The sequence below is a fragment of the Lutjanus erythropterus genome, chromosome 15 (assembly GCF_056507025.1).
Source record: "Lutjanus erythropterus isolate fLutEry1 chromosome 15, fLutEry1.hap2, whole genome shotgun sequence".
NCBI lineage: Eukaryota > Metazoa > Chordata > Actinopteri > Lutjaniformes > Lutjanidae > Lutjanus > Lutjanus erythropterus.
The window spans coordinates 28,825,436-28,850,066 of record NC_139331.1 but is presented as its reverse complement, the minus strand read 5'-3'; the positions used below and the strand labels follow the sequence as shown (position 1 = coordinate 28,850,066).

General features: G+C 39.8%; 1 protein-coding gene across 2 annotated transcripts in view; it reads right to left on the bottom strand.

Moving 5' to 3' along the window:
- LOC146314592 (protein EFR3 homolog B) overlaps nucleotides 1-24,631 on the bottom strand; it is a 46,164-nt gene that overhangs the window by 21,077 nt on the left and 456 nt on the right. The window contains exons 1-6 of one of the 2 annotated variants that reach the window (XM_084737750.1): nucleotides 19,218-19,627; nucleotides 8,472-8,548; nucleotides 5,662-5,789; nucleotides 4,507-4,657; nucleotides 923-1,044; nucleotides 416-565 (exon numbers count right to left, since the gene is read on the bottom strand). In XM_084737750.1, coding sequence (XP_084593876.1) covers nucleotides 416-565; nucleotides 923-1,044; nucleotides 4,507-4,657; nucleotides 5,662-5,789; nucleotides 8,472-8,548; nucleotides 19,218-19,224 — 635 coding nt within the window. In that variant the 5' untranslated portion in view covers nucleotides 19,225-19,627. Of the gene's footprint in view, nucleotides 1-415; nucleotides 566-922; nucleotides 1,045-4,506; nucleotides 4,658-5,661; nucleotides 5,790-8,471; nucleotides 8,549-19,217; nucleotides 19,628-24,631 lie in introns of those variants that run through there. The other variant, XM_084737749.1, reaches the window with a different exon arrangement.

Below are 24,631 nucleotides of genomic sequence, written 5' to 3'. Positions count from 1 at the left end.
CTCTCACTGCAAAAACTGTCTGATCGGGACAATAAACTGCAGTCAGGATGTAACTTTCTAAGTCACGTGCTATTTAACAAAAGTACAACACAAAATAAAATGCCAGTATGTATGAACACTAACATACTTCAGTACTTAATCTTTAGTACAGGCAGTTAAAGCCTTTTAGAAGGAAAATCTTACATCCATTTCCACTACATAAGTCACAGTATCATATTAAATATGACCATCATAAAAGCAGAGTATAAGCATATAAGCCATATCAAGGAAATCCTGAACTGGGCTCAAATACCACTGGGATATACATGAAAATCTGGATATTATAAGAGAGATTTTTAAAAAAACACTAGGAAAATTCCATTAAATATGAACATCAAGATACAAAACCCAATCAGTTTTCTTTCTGAGGACTCACCTCTCTGTACGTTCTCCACTCTGCAAGTTGAAGAGCAGAGAGGGGACGATCTTGTCCATGTGCTGAGGGTCCCAGATGTTGGCCTGCAGCTCATCATTCACAGTCTTCCTCACCACACCCTGCAGGCCCTTGATGCCTGCCATGCGGATCCTGCAGGTAACAAATCACAGACATCAGAAATCATTTGTCTGGTGACTGAATCTATAAATGGATGATTATATTTAGCCAATCATGTTTTTGTCTAGTTTTTGCTGTATCCCTCTGCGTTTGGCTGCTAGCCTTTTATCATGCAAAGCTATATTTAACTATTCAAAGATGTCACTTTGTCTATTTTCAGCAGCTGACAAAGAACACAACAACATCTCTTTTAAAGGATTTGTTTAAGAAGATATTAAAAAAATGTCTGGGGGCAGCGGTAGTCTAAAAAAAGGACTCCCTGAAGTGGTCTAAAAACAGCAGTTGATGAATAATTCTGCCTCTAGTGCAATCAAGCATCTGTCCACTCACTTGGTGCGGATGTCAGGGTCCTCGTAGCTAGAGTGGCACATCTCACTGAAGCGTGACACAAAGAAGTCATAGCTGCGGTGGTACGATGGTGTATCCTCTTCTATGTTGGCAAACTTCACAAACTGAGGCGGGAAGAAAAAGAAAAAAAGACATAATAAAATACATTTTCATTTCAAACTGAATCTCTACAACTCCAGTGGTTTACAGTAATAAGTCTGCTCCTAAAAGCTCATGTTTATTAAAAGGTTTTTTTAATTGGTTAAACACGTAAAATAAAATAACTGTAAATCCCCATAGTGATATCCTCATAAAAAGAAGTCAAACTGCAGCTCCACAACATCTCATTAGGAGTGAAAAGCACAGAATGGTGATGGGGGGGGGGGGGGATCTCCCACTGGGCCAGAAAATGTCACCATTTAAACATGCTGACATTTAGCTTCACAACACTCTTCAATTAATAAATTATGGACTGGATTTCTTTAGAATCGTGATGAAAACGATGCTACCTGAAGCAAGAGTTATATAACGAACATTCAGTAGAGCAGATGGTAATTTAAGTACATAAATTTCCAGTTCAAAAATACAGCTGGAAAATGCAAGGCTAAAAAGAGAAAATTAACATCTATAGAAGCCCCTTGTGCAACTATTTCTTGTGTACAGAATGAGTGTTTGGAGTGGTTCTGAAATTAAATGAAGTACCCTCGAGCAAATTAAATTAAGTGAACCTGCTCCTGTAAAGCTGCTCGGCTGAAATTGCTGCACCAGTTGCTTCCTTGAAGCTGCCCAGTATTTCTGCCAGTAATACTGGGCAGCTTCAAGACATCGATGTATCAACTGTGTCTGCTGAAATGAACTCTCTATCTGATTGAAAGCTCTAATAATGGGATCTTAAACCACAGGCGATGGAGAGCTGAGATTATAAACATTTTTGTTGCAACCAAAGGCTACACCAGGAGAAACCAACCCCCGCTGTAAGTCTGAGACATCCATAAAAGTAAGGGCAGGATGACAGAAACACTAACTCTGGTACTGATGCGCTGAAGGGCTGTCTCGTATAAGAGGGGTCTCTGCAGTACAAGGTTTTAGGTCAGTGAAACGGAGTGTGAGAAAACCTGGACGGGTTCGAGTCCTGTGGTGATAAACTCTCTAATCCGCTCCTTTCACCTCTCTCTGACACTGGTCTCCTTCAGATGAGCCATGCAGATCACACGAAGAAGGAAAGACAGAGCTCCACAAGAACACACAGCATTTGTTCATACTAAAAAATACACTTTAAGTATACAAGGTTTCTACATATTTTCAATTTCAAAATTCCATTCTTTTCCAGACTCAAATTTCCAGGCGTCTCAGTAGATTTTTCAGCCTATATTTGACATGTAGTTTTCTGTTCCCATTTCAAATCCTTAGCTAACTAGGCTTTATATTTAGGATTGTCACACCAGCCCTTGAAAAACTCGGATTTAGCCATTGTAGCTCCAGTGTGGGATCAATCAAGTTTATCTTATCTTATATGCCTGACTGATCAAGACTCTTCTAATTAAGAATCATTAAAACATGATTTAAGGTATCCAACACTGGTTTGCATAATTGGTCAATTCCAAAAAAAATACATAAGGGCTGTTAATTTGACACCACTGCCTGTGCGGACTGCCTGCTCCAAACGCCATCTCCTTGTATGATCAGTTTATTTTTTAGAAGGTTTGAATTGTACATACTAGAAAACAGAATGGGAGCAACAGTCTGGAATCATAAATATTTTTCCATACTTTCTTATCCAGACTCGGAAATTACTAAAATCAAACCCCATTCTCAGGGTTTGGGCTGCCCTGAGTGTTTGTATGGACCGAACAATTAGAGTGAAACTAATCCCAATCAATATCTTCACAATGTTCAACAACAGGAACTCTGAATGCAAATCTTTAAATGAGCACATACTGCAAAATGCCTCTACTATTGACTGTAGTAAACTACTCTGCAATGCACAATTAATTATGCAGTATCGCCTTGCATTCTGTCCTAAATACACCCGTGAGTGTGTGCAAGGCAGTTTGATAGCATGAAGATTATGAGCTAGAGGCTGGCGTGTCTCGTCAATCTGCGTCGATGACTGCAGAGCTTTGCCAGCGTGGTCTGCAGCTAATCTGATTTCCTTTATGCGTCCTCTGCTGACCCAGGCGAGAGCACTGATAGCTGCTCCCCACATCACAGGACACTTATCACTCACACTCCCTCGGCCCACCACTCTCTGGCCGAGCCATGATCCACCTCAAATACTAACGCAGTATTCCTCTCAAGGTTGAAGTCTTTTACTTTGTGCCATCACATCAGGAAAGTAAATGCACTCAGTCAACTTCTGATTAGATAATACCTCTAAATCCACTGAAATGGGCCGAATCTGATGCGACAGAAAAGCTTAGAAACTAAGGCACATTAGACACACATTAGTGACCAACAATCTGAGGATGTGAGTATTTATCTAAATTTATACCAGGAAAACAAGCTGTCTTCAATTTTATGCTTCTCATAACCACAAATTTATGACTGTTAAGTTTTTTTTGTTTTGTTTAATAAACTGTACTTGCAGCACAAAATTGTCTGTGTTCAACTTCTGCACTAAATTGAAACTGGACTTAATTCAAAAACAACAACGTGGATAAACCTACTAAAAATAACGACTGACTCCTTTCCCATGACTAGTAGACCCATTTTTTTCTTCTGATGTGTGCCAGAAAGGCTTATATCTGTACATGAGAGCAGAGAGAAAGACATTTTTAAAGTCACTGTGTGTTGAGATCTCAGTACCTTTGTAGCTTCTAACTGAATCTCTGTGGAAGTTTAGTTTCTCTACTGCGTCGGTGTTTGTACTTTGCCATGTCTGCCTTAATCTACTATTACATGTTTGTCTTCAGCTGTATAGGAGTCATTAACTTATTTTATCTTATTCCATTATAAAAGCTTTTAGATAACAAAATAACTGGGGACTTTTACAGTGAATAATTTATAGGATGTTTATTCACCTTTTTACAGTTCCTCGACGCAAGATGATCGTATATCAGTTAAATACACACCTTTGAGCAGGTGCCAACTTCAACATGTCTGATGCGCCAAGTCAAACCGAGTCAAGCCAAGCAGCAAATGTATGAAAAAGGAGCAAAAGAGTCGCAGAGGTTACCAACGGAGACGACAAGTGTTAATTGCCTCCAGTGGAGAATGGGTTAAACTTGGTGTGTCCACCTGGGTATTATGTTTCCATCACCGCAGATCAGAGCTAGAGCCAATAAATACCTGTGGCTAAGTCAGGGTCATTTGATCCGGGACTTAATTCTAATCATATCCTTTCCCATTGAAGACAAAAGCAAGATGTTAGGGGTCTTTTTTTGTCCAGTGCAAAAAGGGGTTTATTCTATTGTTTACCACAGAATGTACTTCTTTCACAAAGCAGTACAGTCTTAGCTGAACAAAATGTCAGCAAAGCCACCAGGTTTCATGATGCGCAGGGCTTTCTTTGTTTAGTTGTTTCATAGCTGCAAAACTATAAACATCTGACGGGTTCTTTAACTAGTAATATAATCCTGGAAACTCACAGAGTTGGTTCCGAGGATCTGCAGGCTGGGTTTGTCGGACTCTAGCAGCTTGCGCACCATCTTGAGGAAACTTTCCACAAAGAGGTTGATGCTCTGACAGTGGCAGGCCATCAGCAGCTGGTCCAGGGCTTCCATGGCTATGCACACATATCTGAAGAGGAGGGGAAAGAGACTATTATTATATTTTATATGTCTACCTGCGTACTGCAACAGAAATGAAAATGTGATAAGCTCTGCCAGAAAAACTCTGGAGAGTCACACATTGAACAGATTTCAGATGGACTCTGCCAAGTGTAAATGTAATCTGTACAGGCTGTTTGCATTGGCGAGAATCATTGCAGCGTGTTCTCGTCATGAGTCATGAAAGAAAACAACTTCTGTGGCATATAAAGTGAGTACAGAGTCGACACCGTGTTGTTTTTTTGTTTTTTTTTTAAACAAATTCTTCTTAAGATTTTACTGTATTAGCGTTAACTGCGCTGAATTCAAATCAGTTAAGTTAATGTGAAGCAGAGAATAAATGGGCTATTGTACAGAACTGGTTCAAAGTCGGAGTGGTGAAGATGAAATAAAAGTGTCTTTTCCCTAAAACTTTCTGAGTAGATAAATTGTATAACATCCCAGGTATGCATTTCTAGTAATTGTACAAGTCCCATTTTATATTTTTAGACAGTTGTTGAATATTTTTCCTCTCAAAATGTGCCATTACCCAAACATAATTATATATGACATAATAAGACGCATTTTACTGACTTATGAAGATGTAATTTACACATACATTGTTAAAATATTCTTTAAAAGTTTTCACAGGGTAATTACAATTTTTAAGCATAACCTTTTGAAATTCATTGTAATTTGATGATACTGATTTAAAAGTTAAGCATTCATTACTTTTAATAAACACTGAACCAAACACTATCATAACATCTTAGTTTACTGACTTAATGTCAATAGCTCAACTTCAATAGATAACATAAGGATCTTTGAAAATATCTAAGATTTATACGCTTAAATGCTTTTAAAATGTGTTTTCTGTGTGTGGGTTTCTACCAAACTGGTGCAAACCTTATGAATGGCTAGTATTTGTCAGGGTAGAGACAGCTGACATGTTTTTTGAGAGACTATACTGAATGGCAATTGCCTGGTGATGCTCACCCGTATCTGTGTCGGGCCACATCCCTTGACAATCTCTCCGACAGGTAAGCTCCGATACGGTCGAGCTTCTCTGGAGCTGACAGGGCGTAGAATGTCAGCTTCTCCATGTTGGCCTTCACCAACCCATCCTGAGGGAGACACAGAGACAGAGGGGGAAATAAGCTTGAGAAAATTATTAAGTTTTAAATCCTCATTCACATGATTTAGTCAGTCAGTTAGTCAGGTCAGAGATATACATGACACTGGTATGTCCGGCTATCTGAGCTAATCCAATACTGTGTGTACTGAAGAATGTGCTTCTCCTAAAACCAAACTCTAAGAGTTTAAGTAGATCACTAAGTTTCACCTCCTATTTTCCCCCTTGACCTACTTTGCTGCTCTTCAGCCTGGTCAGGGGGACGGAGCTAAAAACATCTACAGTCCACAGAGATCCCATTTAAATTCAGACATGCAGTCCCAAAAAGAACAGAAAGTTGGGATAACACAATTTTCGACTATTTACTTCCAGTAAGATGGAAGGATACAGGACTGGTAGAATTTGTTGGGGTTATACACTCTAAAGTATCACGTAGATAGCTGTGCAAGGCAAAGTGACTCTAAAAATACTAACTGTGATACATGTGCAGAATATCATTCATCATTTACAAAGAAACCCAGCAAGAAAACATTTGTGAAATGTTGGAGACGAACAGCTCAACCAGACCGACTCACTCTGATAACCTGCAAACTGACACAGTGATAACTTAACGATAACTGTCCCTCTCCCTGGAAGAGCTGATTGGCATAGATGCTGATTGACATCATGTTGTTGAACGCAGCATCATATGATGATCACAGGTTGGCTGACTAGCATTTTAATAGCCTCATACAGAAGAAAATACAATAAAACAATTATTAGAGACTGGGTAAAAGCTGAATAGTTTGTTCTGATAACATTTTATTAAACCTGGATTGGATCTAAAAGGATGTGAGAGCTTCTGTGATTTCCTGTCCAGACTGAAGGCTGTTAGAAGCTGTCCATCTTGACTGCAGCTTTTTGTCACTGTCTCCTGCTGCCGCTGCCTGCTTAAGATGCAACTCATCTCAAATGAGCCCTCCTTCTTGTTAAAAAACTCTATTCCCATACATGCAGGGGAGTGCAAGTCAAGCATTTTGCTGAAATTAGTGCAGAGTTCTGTCTGTAGCTTCCTGTACATGAAGAAAAAATCAACACTTCAAAGGCAACACAGCATAGTTTACTGGCCATTATATCACACTTCATACCATACAGATATATCTTTGTAAAGAGGAATTTGAAAATGTAAATTGTCAGGGCATAAAACCAATGATTTGTTGATTTTTTACAAATTCTGAACTTGATAATTTAACAACAGTATAGCCATCAGTGTTAAAAAAAAGTTTAAATTAAAAAATCTAATCAAATCATGACCTTGATTGAATTATGGATTTAGAGAATCGTGACAACCTTATTTAATTTAAGACTTTCCAGTTCCTTAGACTTGCTATTGTGCATTCCAGTTCATTAGCTTGCCTTCCCGGCAAACCCAAATTAAACCTGGGCCTCATTAATGTTGTGCTTTTCCTGCAAGGACAAGTCAAAATGTCTGCTGTAGAAAAAGGGCTTTTTCCTCTCATCACAGGGTTATTTTGGAGACCAGCACAGGGCGACAGCTCCGCTTCTGTCTGCTTCTCTAAAACATCCTGTGGCTGGAATCCATTATCGATCACACAGCCAGAATATTGCAGCTGGCTATAAAACAACACCCTCCGGTTGAAAAGCTGATCGTTGCCTTTTGCTCATTAGAGTCAATCATTTTGTAGTTCTGTACACTCACAGCACAGAGTTAATCAAGAAATGTCTGGGAGACTTACCCGCTGATAGAACTCTGATCATAACCAATCAAATTTAATAATCTAGTGACGTGGACAATACTATGGGGACGTCCTGTGAGGGCAGGGGACACTTGCAGAGAATACAACTTATATTTAAGCACCTTACCACGAATTGTCAGGGAGTAACACCACTGAAATGTGGTAAATGTGTACACACACACACACCTATATGCTCACACGGGGCGACACAATTCTGAGTAAATGTTATCAGACACCATTATTCCCAAGCTGCTGGGATACAGTTAGTTACAGTCACGGCAGCTTGGAGACAAACTTAGACGCCAATTTTAGGAGCACAATGAGCAGGTGCACCTGCTTGCACACACACGCTAAACAAGGAAATGAGGTCTTTGTGTACTAGTGTGTCCTATGTATTGCAGTTCTGGCCAGAGGTCTGACAGGTAAAGTGGGTTACTGCAGTAGCAGAAAGAGGCACTTAGGAAAAGTTTCCTCTCTTCCTTCTTCTCCACCCAAATTAATTCTCTTTATGAGTCATCAGTATCAGATCTCAGTTAATCTGAGAAAACAGCAGCAAAACCAGGGTCTGTGGTTTGACACCAGCAGCTTTGAAGAAGACGCTTAGCTATGGAGGAGGTGCAGACTTTTCTTATCACATCTACCTCGCCCTTCCAGAATCTGAGACGATATCATAACATGGTGTTTATATTTACCCGCCAAGGGACCGCAGGTGGAAAGCTTCCAGCTTCATCTGGCACAACACTTTATTTCTCACTATTTCTTCTCACATTTAGTTGTTTAAATAACAATTGCCTCGCAAATAATGGAAAAGATACATTAGAATGATATACACAATTTCATACATAAGACAGAGGAACATTATCAACTTTAGACAAGAACCTCTTTGGGTTAAGAAATGCATTACTAAACGGACAGAAAGTGTCACTTGAGATTCTCACCTCTGGGTCTTCCGGGAAGATGTTGTCTACCAGTCTCTTGTACCGAGGCCTGAGTGCCCCGCAACAACCACAAACCCCTGAAGAAAACAAGAGATGGGGAGGGGGAGAGAGAGAGAGATGGTCAATTAGGCTTACAGAACTGACAGACACAGACACTGACTGCGATAAAAGCAAAGAGAAAGAAAAATAATAAACATGTCTTTTTTTTGTCCTTTCCCTGTCGCAGCATTATTTGTCTGTTCTGTGTGAATGAGAGAACCCAGTGCCCAAGTAATAAAGTGGGTCTTAAATCAGCCACTTGTTCCAAAGGTAAGCTTAGAGATGCTACAGACTGGAGGTAGGGTTAAAATCAGTGTGTAGTGAATAAAAGTTTTGGTCCTGATCAGTGGTGACATTAACAGACTACTGACTTGCACTGATTGAATTTCTTAAACAATGATGGAAAAATGTGAACGCTGTCCATCGTTTTTACAGATTAAAACACTGAGGGCAATCTACCGTAACGAATGGTTGTTTCAGAGGCAGCGGGGGAGAGATTGCTATATAAAGATAAAGCCATATAAACGACAAGAGAAGCTTTACACAAATAATAATAATCATTAACTTTTTTAAGTTTTTTAAAAATCTACAAAAGAAAACAAGAGATCAAACAAACTATTTACCAGGGTTCCTGCACCGTTTCCGAAGTCAAGTTCAAGCACTTTTCAAGCATTTTCAATGTGCCTTCAAACTCTTCCAGCACCTTACAGCTGTGGTAAATTAACTATTTCTATACATACACAGAATATACACAGAATGATTACTGTATTTCACTCACATTAAATCAGATGTTATAGTGCTGTAAACCATCTAAATTATTTTTCATGATGCAATTTTGGAGAAGTGTGACTAAAGGAAAACAACGAGTTTCATGATTCAAAATGTGTCTGGAAGTAGACTTGGCATCCTACATAACCTCGCTAAGCCAATATAAAACAATCACTCGACAAATAACTTCAACTTCAATAAAATCTTCACTAATTTGCTGCTACTTAATGATTCCCTTCAGTCTAACATTAGCTTGATCAAAAAGACCCATCCTTTACATGGCTCAAAAGTGCAGGCTCTCCATGGTGAGAAGCTGCAAAATCCAAGCACTTTTCAAACCTTTAAAACAGTACACCCAACCCCAGCACCTGCATGAATCCTGCATTTACATGTTCAGAGATCCAGAAGGAAACAGTCAGTGAAAAACTCAAACCTGCAAACCCTATATGCCACACCTGACTGCCTGAGCAAAGCGCAAGAGGAGACCCCAGCGCTGTTGGCAGAGGAGCTGTGGACTGAATAGATTTCCTTTGTTTTCCCTGATGGTCTGGAATAAGTTGCTAAATTTGATGTTAGTCACTTTTAGAGGTAGTCACTTAAAGTGTTTGAAAAGTTGCTAAATCTAATGAGAAAGACACTAAGTTGGCAACACTGAGGTGATTAATTATGAAGTAACTGATTAGGAAAAAAAAGACAAGTGGCTAAACTGTTTATCAGCCAGCACCAGTGCTTTGTGTTGTCAGAAGACCTCCACACATGAAAAGTGATCACATGGACAATGTCTGTTCCTCTTTTCTCTCCATGCCTTTAAAGGCTTAAACACAATCTGCAAGTTTGATCTGTGTATTAAATGTTACTGTGATCGAGCTGTTTTTGAAATTAAATCATTTTGTCAGACAATGATAAAGTCTAACACAGCCTCTAGCACTGATACTTATTCAATGAACACTGGGAGAGTTATCAGTCAGTAAGAACTAATTATAACTTCACATTAACAATCCACTGTATCACCACAGAGGTAGTGTTGGAAAATGGACAGTGATGAAAATAAATGTGTAGTTATGTAACTACTGTCAAACTGACTTATGCGCAAGGAAAACACAGCTGCAGCTAGTAAAATAATAATGGATAAACTAATGAGCAAGTATTGACAAAAGCCTTGCCAGTATTATTGTAGGGTCTTATTGAAGTGGCATACTTTAATAAAAACATACACTTGGTTTATTTTATTACAGTTGGTGCGGTTGTCTAGCCTGCTGTGACATGTAAAAATGATTAGCTGAAGTGTAGACATACAGGGTATTTCCTAGGGAGCTGCTGAATATGGAGATACAAGACACACTGGCACAGCTCCATCAGTAGCATAGTGAAATACCCTGCAAGAATACCAAAAACTTGCCAAATGTTGAATTAAAATCACTAATGTCAGCACTGGCCAGATGCCATCATTCAAACAAATGAGTCCAATATTAAAAACATGTAAATGTGTTCATCTTTATGGAGCTTTTGATAAAACAGAAGCTTGGCTAAGTGAAGATAATTCTGTGCAAAAGCATTTGAGGAAGGCCAGATAAGGAAAGAATGTGGTCACAGGACAATTACAGTCATAACAATGTTGCTCAGCTGATAACACACATACACACACCGTCTCTCTCTATCTCTCAAGATAGCCTTGAAGAGGAAGGTGCAACACAGTGAGCAGTGATTTTTCTGACTTTGCTGCCTAGCCTGCTTCCTCCTCAATGCAAAGAGGTAGGTGGACTCTGATTGGCTGAGGGAATTCAGCAGTGGTGAGTCATAAGGGGACCCTGAGAGAGTGAAGAAATGGGGGGAAAAGGGATAACCTCCAAAAACCCAAAATGATTCATTTAACCCTTCGCACAGCTCTACAGAATAATTATCTTCCTGTTCACATCAAACAAGGATATAGGAATTTAGGAGTCACCAAAGCTGATGAAAAAAGTAGGTCATTATAATGTCAGCCAGCAACGCAGTGAAGTTGGATTAAGGATTTCATAGCCTGACACTTTAGACACACATCAGACAAAAGCAAAACAATCTGCAAAGAAACAGCTTTTCCTTCCTCCCTCGTGGCGTCATTTTACTTCCTTCTATTCTCCAAAAAGAAAATGTTTCATTATTCATTATCTTAGTTTGCTGTTGCGCAGATTGAAGCCTTTACTGCTGATGTGGCACTAAAACCCCATTCTGAAAGCACAATGACCAGGCATTACCAAAATTACCAGCTGCCCAAGTTGCCACCCCCACCTCACAGCGTAGCATGTCCAACATACAGTAAATTCTCCCTCGACTCCTGACACCAAGACAACATTTCCTCTTATTAAAGTAGCACCAGAAATGTATAACAACTCTCCAACCAAGCAACACATGCAGTGACAAGCCTTGTGCCTTGCGATGATAAACAATGGTTACACTATGAGACATCCAGCCTCCTACAGGGACTAGATTTCCCAAACCAGCTGTCAACTAGTGATACGCATCCTAAAAATCAAAAAATTCAGTTTCCCAACTGAGCACATTTCACACAAATGATGGAGGCAATCAGCTGCCACGTGCCTGACTCACAATCGCAAATGGACGAGCTGAGCCTGGCTATAACACCACAGGAGCCAAGTTTACCGTACAATACAGTTGTTTTCCCTGTGATATACAGCCATAATAAACAGAAAATAGATACACAAATTTAAACACATCAGTTGAAATAAGGTAAGGATGAGGAACAAACACAAACATTATTTTCAGAACCTTGGAGTAATAAGAGCTCACACAAATCATTCTGCTGCAACTAACAATTATTTTCATTATCGATTTGATCTGCCGACAATTCTCTCAGTTAATCATTAATTCTGTAAAATGACAGAAAATTACAACCTCCTAGATGCGTCTTTTACACCAAAGCAATAAGGCATCAATGGCAGTAGATGGTAAAGTAGCGCTTTTATCCAAAGCACTCTGAAAATCAACTGATGAGAGTTCCTCAAAGCCCAAGGTGATGTACTCATGTCTTGTTTTGCCCACAACCCAAAGACGTTCAGTTTACTGTACTAGAGGACCCAAAGAAACTGGAAAAATATTATAGTATTTATATATTTGAGAGGCTACAAACAGAGAACGCAGAGAGATTTTTTTTTTTAAAATTAACATAACACATTAATTGTTGGCAAATAGGTTTCTGTCCGACTTGCTAGACTGCACAAGTGAAAAACAAAACACTGAACCCTGCAGTGGCATCAAGCTATTAAACTGGCCTGACCATCAGGAGCTAGCGTCATATCGAAGGACACTTCAACATGGAGATAAATGGAGATGAGGATCGAACCACCAAACTGAGCCACAGCTGCTGCTACATTCCTACATTCACTAGCCTTCTGGTAAGTTATCAGTGACCTGCACCTGGGAAGAGGGCAGTCAGCACAGGCAGGATGTCCTTGGAAAGCATTTTAATGGAGTAAAAAGGCATCTTTAGTGACTTAACCACTTAAAAGCTAGTCTGTTTCAGGGCCTCTCTGTCTGCTCCCTTAAAGTTCTGCGAAGTCCACAGCAGGAGCTATGCTGGAGCTCAGGCTTATCTCTGAGAGCTGTGTCTGTTCATAGTGCTGCCCCTCTCTCCTCCATCACTTCAAACACTAATGAGGCCTCTACACCCCTCCCTCCCTCCCTTCCTCCCTCTGTCCCTTCCTCCTGCACCCACCCAACCTCCCTCTCTCACCCTCTCTCATCGTTGCTGTATTGGCCCGGGGCCTGAGTGTAGGAGTCGCCGATGAATTAATGAAAATGCAGCAGGTCCCAAGTGTAGAGAGAGGAAAGGGTGGAGGACAATGAGTGACAGAGACACAGGCAGCGAAAGAAAAAAAAAAAAGAGACGGAGATGGAAGTGTGATGGGGGAGGTGGACTGTGATGCACTGAATGAGTCACAGATTAGTGCTACTTATTGCATCTTCTCTGTCCAGTACAAATCTGTCCTGTCCTCTCAGTCAGCAGGAGAGGGGAGAGATTTTTGGGAGGAGTAGAAGGATAACATGGAGAGCATTTTTGTTTGTTTGTTTTTTTTTACAGGGAAAACTTCAGTAATGCCAAAAAACAAAATAATTCTTAGTATCTCAGTGGGTGTAGCAATTTGCATATTATTACATACTCCTGTAGTGCACTGCAGGCACCCTCATTTTCCATTACAACTGGTTTTGAGCAAATCCTATTCATAAACAATGTTCTCTATGTTATTTGTTTTTGTGTGGCCTTAATTACTGCGACTGTTTAGGTCATTTACATAGTGTTAATATACATCTTAGCTATATATCTGAAAGTTTTTTGAGACAAAAGTCAACTTGTCCTAAGGCCGAAAAGTAGTTTCTGCATTTACATAACACTTAATAAAAAAGCAGTTGATGTGTCTAAGCTGCGGTAGGCAATTTTGAAGGGTTGAGTCATCTAATGCTTACCATTGAATAGGACTCAACAATCAACTAGCTCGACCCAATTCACGTGTCACAAGCTAGATTTTCTTACAAAAAGACAAAGTCTGGAATGCTCAAAAATTCCAAGTGTAACACAGGCGCTCTTTAGTGGGAAACACAAAAATATAAAAAGGTGCTGCACCCAGACGAAGGCTGTTTGTGCCTCCACGCATTGCTTGTGAGCCAGCTCTATATTAACGTGTGGTGGAAAATCTGAAAATAAAGACAGACGCCATGACCGAGATTGTCTTTGTGGTGTTTTAATAGAGCTTTGCAAAGGATCTGTACACAGTCACACAGAAAGTGTAAAAGGAACTGATAATGAGTCAAGAATGTACATCTGTCTTATAGGGTTAGGAGACGATGGAGGTTGGGTCAGGATGGACCTGAAGTGTTTGTCAAGAGAGTCAGGCTGTGATTGTATTATCACAAGTTGTTCTTCCAAAGGGAGAACAGCTGTGTGTTCAAGGACAAGTAGCCAGTTCGTGCCTGACAGAACATGAGAAGTAACTATGAGGAACAACAGTGAGCAGTTCAGCACATAATTTTCCCACTACACATGTACAAGTATTCTGTGTTTTTAGAATGTCACCATGAAATAGCCATTTAAATTTTTTTACTACTTGCTAGAAAAGTGCCTTGGATCGTTTTTCTAGATTTTCTTAAATCTGAAAACCCAAGAGGAGAAGCAGAAGTCTAGTGTTCTCTCTGACCACAAGACTGGTTGGTCATTATGCTCTTGTCTGACCAAATTCTCATGGGTCGGACAGTCACTGTTGTTACTATAATAAGGAGAAAACCACTTCTTAATCCATTAGTGTTGAGGGGAGGACATGTGCAGACCCAGTGCATTTTATTTCTCAGAGAGAAGGCTATTTACTGGCTCCCAACAAATTGACACCATGTGAAAGTACAAGCACAAATTGCTACATCGGCCCCAGCCTCAGAAGTCAGACGAGTTGAGAGGATAAAAAGTTTATTTTTGATAACAACGTGTAAATTTTACTCCGTCTCACTACTTTATCAATGAACACTGGTCAGTAACAGACCAAACTTGGACCAAACTGCATGCCAGATATGGCCCATAAAAAGCTGCCTGCAACTCAGGATGGCATGTGTGTGGTATGATAAATAAAACTAAGGTACATACTGTATGTTTGACCTACTTTGAGACATCTGAATGATAGAACCAATATGGTATTGGTTACATAAAACACGTATGTTCTGTGACTGGCTGCAACAGGATTACACTCACTCCACACCTGCCATTTGCTCAGTTAAGCGTCACATTACACACATTACACTACAGATCTGTTTAATGATGATTCAAACAGACCAACTTATTGTTAGTCTGAGTTCTCTTTTACTGTTTTTATCTTGTTTTTGTGGGTATGAACCTGTCAGAAAAACACCATATTTTCCTTCCAACATGCGTAAAACTTCAAAATGTGCTGCAATGACACCTGGAAATTATTCCAGCTGCTACACTGTCATGACAAGACAATTCTGCATAGTTTCAGAGCTGTGTTATCAAGTTGTTTAGTGTTTTCCGTGTTGGTAATGGTGGGTTAGAAAAAGCTATGAGAGAGCAACAAGGTGGGTGGACAGGAATTTGGATGACAGCGGTGAAAAACACACATAGGGGGTCTCACGACATCCACCCACTCTGCATGGCAAGCTGACAACACATTTAGGGGCTGGACAGCGAGCTCCTCGACGGCTCCATACACACTCACACACACAAGCCCCCGCACACACACAGAGGAGGAACAATGAATTACTGGTTGTCTGTAGACAGAAGAAGACAATAAGGAGAAGGCGGACATCTCTGCAGCCTGGTGCTCCGAAGTTGGGGAACTTTAGCCTGTTGTCTCACTTGTTTCACTGATTGGATGCTCACCAACACATCCATGCAGAATGAATTTATGCACACATATGTGTACACATGTGAGGGGTCTCCATCTCTCAAATCACAACAGCAAGGAGCCAGCCAATCACAATGCTATTTTTATCCCCGTAACAATGGGCTGGTACATTAACAGATTACACTCTCCATTTCCCCCAGGACGTCAGCTTAACGTTTCCACTTTAGGGTGAGGGGGAGAGAGATAGAGAGAGGAGAGAAAAAAAACTGCATGATGAAGTGAGAAAAATAGGGGCAAACAAAAAAAATAAACCACACACAGCTCAGAGAGACATGTTTGTGCATGAGAATATTGAAAAAATCCTTCACAAGCTCACACAAACATGGCCAAGTGTTAACAGGACCCACCCCGTGTGTCGCCACAAAAGTTCTGTATTAACTCTGAAAGAATATAATTATCAAACTAATCACAAAAACACACATGCACACACAAGGTTGTGTGACAGGCAGCCCAGTGCATTTCGTGATGTCAAATCTGCACCTGCTGCCCCAAAGCTGCTCTGTTGCATCAAAAGTCACATGGATGACAGGAGAGAGTGAATCTAAATTAACTGAACCTGATTTTTTTTTTAAATAATTGTTATTAATATTATTAGCAATATTATTAATACTAATAATATCATTTGAAAGACTACATGAGACTGAAACCCAAAGTCAGTTTAGTGGTGAAAAGTTCTTCGTCAGCTGCACATCTGGAAAGCTTGTATAGTTTATGTAATGTAATTTGCAACATCTTTCAAACACTGTGGGGCATTGTATAATTTTGGCTTGTGCTATTCACATGTGCAGCTGATATGGTGAGAGACGGTCTTCATTTGCACCATTTCCCATTGAAAACATGCTGCTTTATTTTTCAAAATTCCAGTGTTATGTTTTATTATTACATGGCTTTATTCAACACTCAATTCTGGTTTGTCAATTACAGCACTTTTAAGGTATAACAGACCGTTGCTATGAAGAACAGGATGTTGTTGTAGAAGCAGTTCTGATCCTAGACTCTGGAGCCATAGAACCGTTTTAAAATCCATCAAATTAGTCAAATTATTGATTTTGAGGGTATAAGCGGGATAATGTATCATTATCGTCATCATTGAGAATAAACCTCAACAGGCTGTCAGGGTTTATTTCTCAATGATCTGCTCACTGTATATTATTGCTTACTTGTCAGTGTTTGTCATGCCTTTGTTCAGAGCATGGTTGCTTATGTTGGTTTATGTTGGTAGCTGTCACTATTGAGTTGGTTTATTGTTACACAAGTGAAGTGGCCAGTACATTTCTTCACTCTAGCTGTATGTCCAAGTTTCATGACAGAGCATGTTTTCCTTGCATTACATGCTAGTGTGGAGAACTCATGAAAAGTGCAGTTCATCTCTCAACATGCACTGTTTAGTATGGTATTTACAAATAGCAGACATTGTGTAATTTAGATTGGAGAATGGATGTGAACCCGGTGTCCAAAGAATGCCTGACGTCAATATCGTGACCTCATACAGATATCGGATCGGAACAGTCCCATCTCTAAATACACTACAAGCCAAGAAAGTTCTGCCTTAACAAAGTTCTTCAAGTATAATAGTCGAGCTAATTACAAAAACAGACACGCGCACACACAAGGTAGTGTGTGACAAGAAGCTCAGCGCATCTTGTGGTGTCATATCTGCACCTGCTGTCCCAAAGCTGCTCTGTTGTACCCAGAGTCACGTGGCTGACAAGAGAGAGTAAATATAGTCCTGAAGCCCTGCAAGGAGAATATTAAATAGACTCTGGACCTGTGTGTGTATATTTGCGTGGTTGAGAGTGAGATAAAACCCGTCAATACACATTTAGACCTCACCTTCACCTGGGGGTCATCCAACAACACTAGTTTTACAGGCCATACTCACAAGCACTCAGAAGCAAAGAGTGTATACTCGGCAGCTTCCTACATGCTGTATATATACTGTACATATACCTTTGCAAAATACATGATTCGTTTCATGATTGTTACAAAGCATGCTGCCCTTCAGGGGTGTTCTTACATAAGAGGGGGGGCGGGGGGAGACAGACCAAGTCCTGCTATTTTTACATCGGCAAACAAAGAAGGACAAAACATCCTTAAACACTGGAGTCACGCTGTGAAACCCAAGCACACAGCCGAATCTACAAACACGCGGAGAGACCAAGATGAGAGGCGAGGAGAGTGTAAGCAAATAACGAATAATGAGCAAGGCTGATTCAACAGCCAACCCAATATGCACATAAGCTGTCGCTCAATGAGCTGAGGAGAGGAGGGGAGTATCGTAGAGAAGAGGCTGAGAGCATTAGGGACAGAAACCAGAATTTTTGTCACTAAGGCATGCAGAGAATGACAGCTATTCCAATGCACTGCATATATAACCACAACATGAATCCATCCCTGTCTTCTCTCTGTCATGAAGAGCCTTACCTATTGAGAACATATCTTGACATGCATACATGCTGTGCACACACTTTGCAGAGGTATTTGTACAGTATATACGTTTTTTTTTTTTTCAGCCATCAATTGGTGTGCACTAAGTCAAATTCAAAGCACACATTCGATCCAGCGTGGGTGGCAGCGAACACGGCTGGTATAATGCGACCAACATACTGATGAACAGACCCAGCTGCCTTCAAATCCTGGTGACACAAGGCCAATCCGACACACCATGAATCACAGTCAAACAGGCACTGAAACTGGGCTATGAGGGACTCAAGCCAAGAGCACCATTTCCATACAGTAGCTCACCAGTGAGCTGCACAGGGAAGTCTAACATAGCTGCCTAGCTTGATCTCCCAGCGTGCAGTGTTTGTGCTGATAATTCATTAGCCTACAAAGCAAAGTCGTTTTCCATCAATAGACTGCAAACTCAAAGCAAAGCTGTCTACATTTTTAATTAGCGCAAATCAATGAACCGTATATCAACATGTCCCAATAACACCAGAGCAGACCAGGGCATTTGCTCATGATTTGAACATTTTAAATAAAAGTATGACAAATTTAACTTTTAACAGCACATATAGTTCTTTTCCTGTTTTTAAGAAAGCATGAATTTATCATGTGCTACCTAAAATATTGAAGAATTGTAAAATCCAGGATAAGAAAATGAAACCTCTGTTAAGTAAGCTTCATAAAGTCACACAGGAAACAACAACAGTTAGCTGAACATGTTGTTCATCATGTTGTGCAAAGCACACAATGTTACCACATGAAGTAGCACAAGGAAACAGACTGAGTAAAAAGACAAAAGTAAGACAAAATAAGTTTGTATTACCAAAAATAAACATCCTCAAAGCAGCACCTCCTTGTGATCTAATTTAATAGAGTGATATCCTCCTAAGAGTCCAAGTCTCATAATGCTCTTACAGGAGACATTACACTAGTGACAGCTGCAGTCTATGACAAGAAAGCTAAGATGAAACGTGCTTGTAGAATGTAGGAAAACTGGCTGAACGCTGCATGTTTCACATAACTCACATGCTTACACAGCTCAGAGCGCACACACAAAAACACACGACGGAGGAGTGATTGTTATTCTTACCGTACATCGATCGTGATGTTGGAGTCTCTCACTACGGACGCTTATGTTTCCTTAATGCAGCTTCAGTCGCTCATACAGACACACTGCTGTGCCAGGAGGCACTGAAAACGCACACAAACACACACACACACACACACTCTGGGATAAATGCCTGCACGTGTGCTTGGAGCTAAAATGCGCACCGTGATTGGTGCAGAGCCTGGCTAGATGCGATGAATTACACACACTCTCCCTGCCGTGCAGACACACACACACACACGCACACAGGCATACACACAGACGCGCACAAAAGGGGGCTGAAAGGCAACGTCAGAGAGAAGCGTGCCGTGATGACCTTGGATTTTCCCGTTTGTCTCCTGCAATAGCGCTCCTTCTCAAGGGGGGAGTGCAGATTTCACATGCAGGCGCACACACAAACACCCCCACCGCACTTATAATCGTTTCTCTCAGTTGCAGAGAATGACACAGAGAAAGGAGGGAGAAATGTACACCATAGGGATAGAAAGGGAGAAGACCTCCCACCCACGCAATCTCCTTTTCTCCCTCACTCCACCCCCTGCCAGCATCCCTCCTTCCCTCCTCTCCATCATTAATCTTACCATGCCTCCTGATTTACTTACTTTCAGTTTTTCCTTCTGTGCTTATGCAACTTTCCGCCACATTTCCTTCCATTTTCTAGCTTCATACCAAAATGTCTGTCTTTCCCCCTTTCTTTATTTTGTCAGGGATGGAAATAAAGTTTAGGCTCCAACATCCACAATAGCTGCCTGGTGGATACCTCAAATACACCAGCCATTTATCTGAACAATCAGTCACTTTTAATGAAAATAAACTGCAGAAAATGTAGAATTATATAACCATGTTTATTGCAGGGCTCAACAATTAACGTTGCCTGCTTACCCAGGCAAGTAAAATGCCATGTTGGGTTAGTAAATTTAGCGACTCATTTGCCTGACTGGATAAGGGGAAATGAATTAAACTATTTCAATAATCGATTAGACTAATCATTAAAGTAACTTCTTATGCTAAAAGGAAGAAACTGCTGTTTTCAGCCTCTCAAATATGGAGTTCTCCCACTTTTCTTTGCTTGTTATCGTTTTAAACTGAATATCTTTGTTTTTTAGACTTTCAAAGTCCAAGGTGAGGTCTTTAAATTTACAATCTTCTGACATTTCGTAGACAGCGAAGATTTAACAGACAATTAATTTTAGTCTTTGCTGTTATTTGATAACCACTAATAAATGAAATAATTTGTACAGGAGCAAGTAAACATTGATTTTGGGCAAGTAGATTTCTGATCATTAATGTTGAAATCTGTTACTGGTATTTGCATTGTAAAAAAATATTTTCAAAAAACTGTGAACTGTCCAAGATGTCACTGTTAATCATTCTCTTCCAGTTTTATTTTCCAAAATCATAGTGCATAAACAAAACACTGTTCAGCAGCTAGCTCACCCCCCTCTCAGATGGCAGAGCTTCCCACATGCACACGAATGCACCTCATGTGCAAACTGTTCAAATCAATGCTTTTGTCTACATTACCACACAGCCATAATAGTGGCAAACAAAACCAGATATGGTGCTCACATAACTGGCTCTAATGTACACGTTTGCAGTGAAACCAAAGACCTGACGCTGCTGCAGTGTCCTTGTAAAAGCATGAATGAGTGCTTATGCCTACTCAGCCTTATTGGGTCATGTTTTTTCATTATTTCACACATCACTTTATAAATGGCATTGCATGAATTTTGGCTGGCTATAGGCATTTAAAAGGAGGTTTTGGAAATATCTAAAATAAAGCCATCTTATATGATGTGAGAAAGCCACAGTCCATTATAAAGCCTGGTTTACAATTACTGAAAGTGATCTGCTTCCATTGATTGAACAAGGAGAAGAGAGAGGGCAACATCAGGAATGGTTCAGTGAATTGAAGACAGTGGTGAATTGTTCTCAGCTGGGCAACTAATGAAAACAGATTCAGACATGGTTTGACTGTTTGTTTTTGAGCTCATCCTTACACTGTATGATATCTAACCCAGACTGATATTAGAGATGTACCAACCCACTTTTTTCTGTTCCAATATCTTAATTTGGATAACTGCCAATACTGATACCAGTGCTCTTTTTTTCTTGATGACAAATATTATCATTGTTATTAGTAAGATTACATGCAGCTTTAACCAAATTTCAGTTTTCACCATCTGGAAAGCTGGTGTAGCTTGTGTAATGTAACTTATCTAATAACGTCTTTCAATCATTGAGGGGCGCTGTATGATTATGGTATGTGACACTTACATGTGCAGCTGATAGGCTGAGAGATGGCCCTCATTTGCATTATTTACAGTGACGCATTGCTGAGAGTTTAAGTTTGCTATTTAATGGTCCAAAAAGCAAATGCTACTTTTTGTTTGTGTTTCTAATGTCTTTGCAATGTGTTTGTGTTTGTTCAGAACATAGTGGTTTATGGTGCTTTATGTTGGCAACACAAAAATTTAATTTTTCTGCTGTTTTTGTTTTGTTGATACACCATGAGTGAGGTGGTGGGTACATTTCTTCACTCCAGCTGTAATATTACATAGTAGCCTAATTTAACACTTTTCCCTCATAAAACATGCAAATGAAGAGTAGAAGTGAGAGGCGCTATTCAGCTCACATTTTGCACTGCTTAGCATACTGCTTTCAAATATAAAACGTGGCAAACACGAGCCATTGTGGAGTTTTGACCAATTAGAAAACTTTATAGACAGGGAAATAACATCATGTAGATTGTTTTCATTTTTGAGTGTTATAGGTAACATTTAATGTAAACGATCAATTTAACAGCTTTGGACATGGAAGGCTTCAAGCCAGCAACAATACAGCATATTTCTATTTGTGTGTGTGTGTTTTTTATATAGTTATTTATAAGCATTTAGGGTGAACAGTGAAAATTTTATGTTTCAGTGATCTGTCATTGTCAACATCCTGCTTCTGTTCCATATCTTTGTCACATATATTTGATAAGCACATTAGAGGGATCATCGGTCTGTTGGCCAATTTATCGGTGACTGAACTTTTTAAACTCTCTAATGTCATTATCAACATCAGCCCCCAAAATCCAGTATTGGTTGGGCCCTAGATATTCTCATTTTCACTACAGCTTGAAGCAGGTACACTTGTTGCAAAAATTCTAATTGTTGACAGGAATATTCACTGTGGAGCTACGTGCATATCTTACTGATGGAAGAACAAACATTCCTCTTATCCCACAGAGAGATTTTATTCATGCAAGATTTTATGAATCAGTCGATATTAAGGCAGAAAATAAAAAAAATTAGAAATGAATGAAATATCCCAATAATCAACATTGTTCAATAGCAACCTGCGCAATCACAGCCAATGTACCTTTTGATTTTAGTCCACTCAAGTGTTCAAACAACTTCTACAAACTATGCAATAAACTGAATCAATTGAACAGGACAAGAGACAGCTCAGAACAAATCAAACCCCAAACAGCAATTTCCATTTTGTAACATGACATATTTTTGTCAGGCATCATGGAACCATATGGAAAAAAAAGCAACTTCTCAGTAAATACTTCTCTGTTTGTGCCACTTAGAAACAGAGAAGGAGCCAGCGAGAGAACAGAGATGCTGTTGTCACTTACCCTTGCCAACGCGATGGTCCAGAAGGGTACGACAGTCCAGTGCCAGCCTCTGAGAGGCCGGGACATCGGGCGCAGGCAAGGGCATGGCAAGCAAACGAACGCACAACAGCTCACAGATGCACACACACACACACACTCAAACACACACTACTCCTTTCACAGACACGAAAAACCTCTGCACAAATCCCAAAACAAGAACGAGCAGCGGACTAAAAGTGCCTAATTCTATGGTTTTAACTTTTTTTTAAACTATTGAAAAATAAGCCAACCAATAGTCGCAAAAAATTGCTGCATTAAATTTCACTATTCCTTGGCAGACAAGCAAAATGCAAAAATTTACTCACTCAGATGCATCCAGAACTGCTCAGATTAGATACATGCACATGCAAACATCAACCAAGCCTGAACAGAAAAGCCAATTCCAACTTCCGTGTAAAGTTTCACACTCGCACAAACTCACAAATTCATTCAGATTCCCTGCTGAACACCAGCTTGCATGTCACTGCCTTGAGGCGCCTGAGTAATTTATATTAGTACATACACAGATTGACCGTATTAACTAAGAGATTAGCGATTAGTCCCTTCAATAGCAGCTCTGCTCTCTGTGTGCACTTCTCTCATTAATAAACATCTCACTGACACAATGGACCTCACTATCCACCCCAAGTCTCTCTCTGGGTGAGAGAGACAGGGAGACAGAGAGAGAGGAGGGTGGGGAGAGGCAGGGAGAGAGGGGCACTGTGGGACAGCCATTCAGTCAGTGGGCTTGAGGTTCAAGGAATGTGGCCATCAGCAGATGCCAACACGGGCAAAATGTCTGGTGAGTGATTTCAGTGCAAATTCACATGTAACACACTATAAACACACACATGTCTAAAACACTGGTGAAAAGTTTCTCTCACAAACATTTCCACAATCAGCGGTGAGTTATTGTGGATTTGGATTCTGTGTTGCCAGATTGAGTGTTTTTCTGCCAGCATGGGCTGTTTTTGATTGCACTGTGTGGGTTAATATGGGCTTGGGGTGTTTAATAGGATTTAGAATGGTTTACTATGAGTTGGGATTGTTTTTAAATACTTTTGAATTTTTATCTAATCTGTTAAAAGGAAACATCTGTATTAATGTTATGTAATTACTAAGAAAGGGGCAGGTAATATGAGATTTTTCTTCCTCCTGCTCCTTTTTCGATCACAGAATCTGTATGAGTAGTTTGTGTTAGAGTGCACTATCTGTTGTCGTGAAACTGATATTGTAAAATTCACTATTAAAATATTAAAATTAACTTTTTTAAATATTACAGTATATTAAATGTACTCAGAAACTTCATTTCTTCATTCATTTTTAAGAAAAAGTCATAATTCTCTGACTCCACCTTCTTAAATGTGAAAATTTTCTGGTTTCTTTACTCCTCTATGACAGTAAACTGAATATCTTTTGGCTGTGGACAAAACAAGATATTTGAAGATGTCATCTTGGACATTTTGAAATAGTAATCTACATGTTTTGACGTTTTGTGATATTTAAGCGACCAAAAAACGAATTGATTAATTAAGAAATAAACGGCAGTTGCAGCCCTAATTTCTTTAGCTATATCATATTGGCATATTTTTTATTTATTCTGCTTAGATGATATATGAGAGAGTACACTTTAAGTTGTCAGACTGTAAAGGCTTGTTTCAGTTTACCTAGTTAGATAGATTTTTTTTTCTATTTGAACTGTCCCTTTATTTTTTCCATATATTTAGGGAAGAAGGCAGAAACTGAGTAT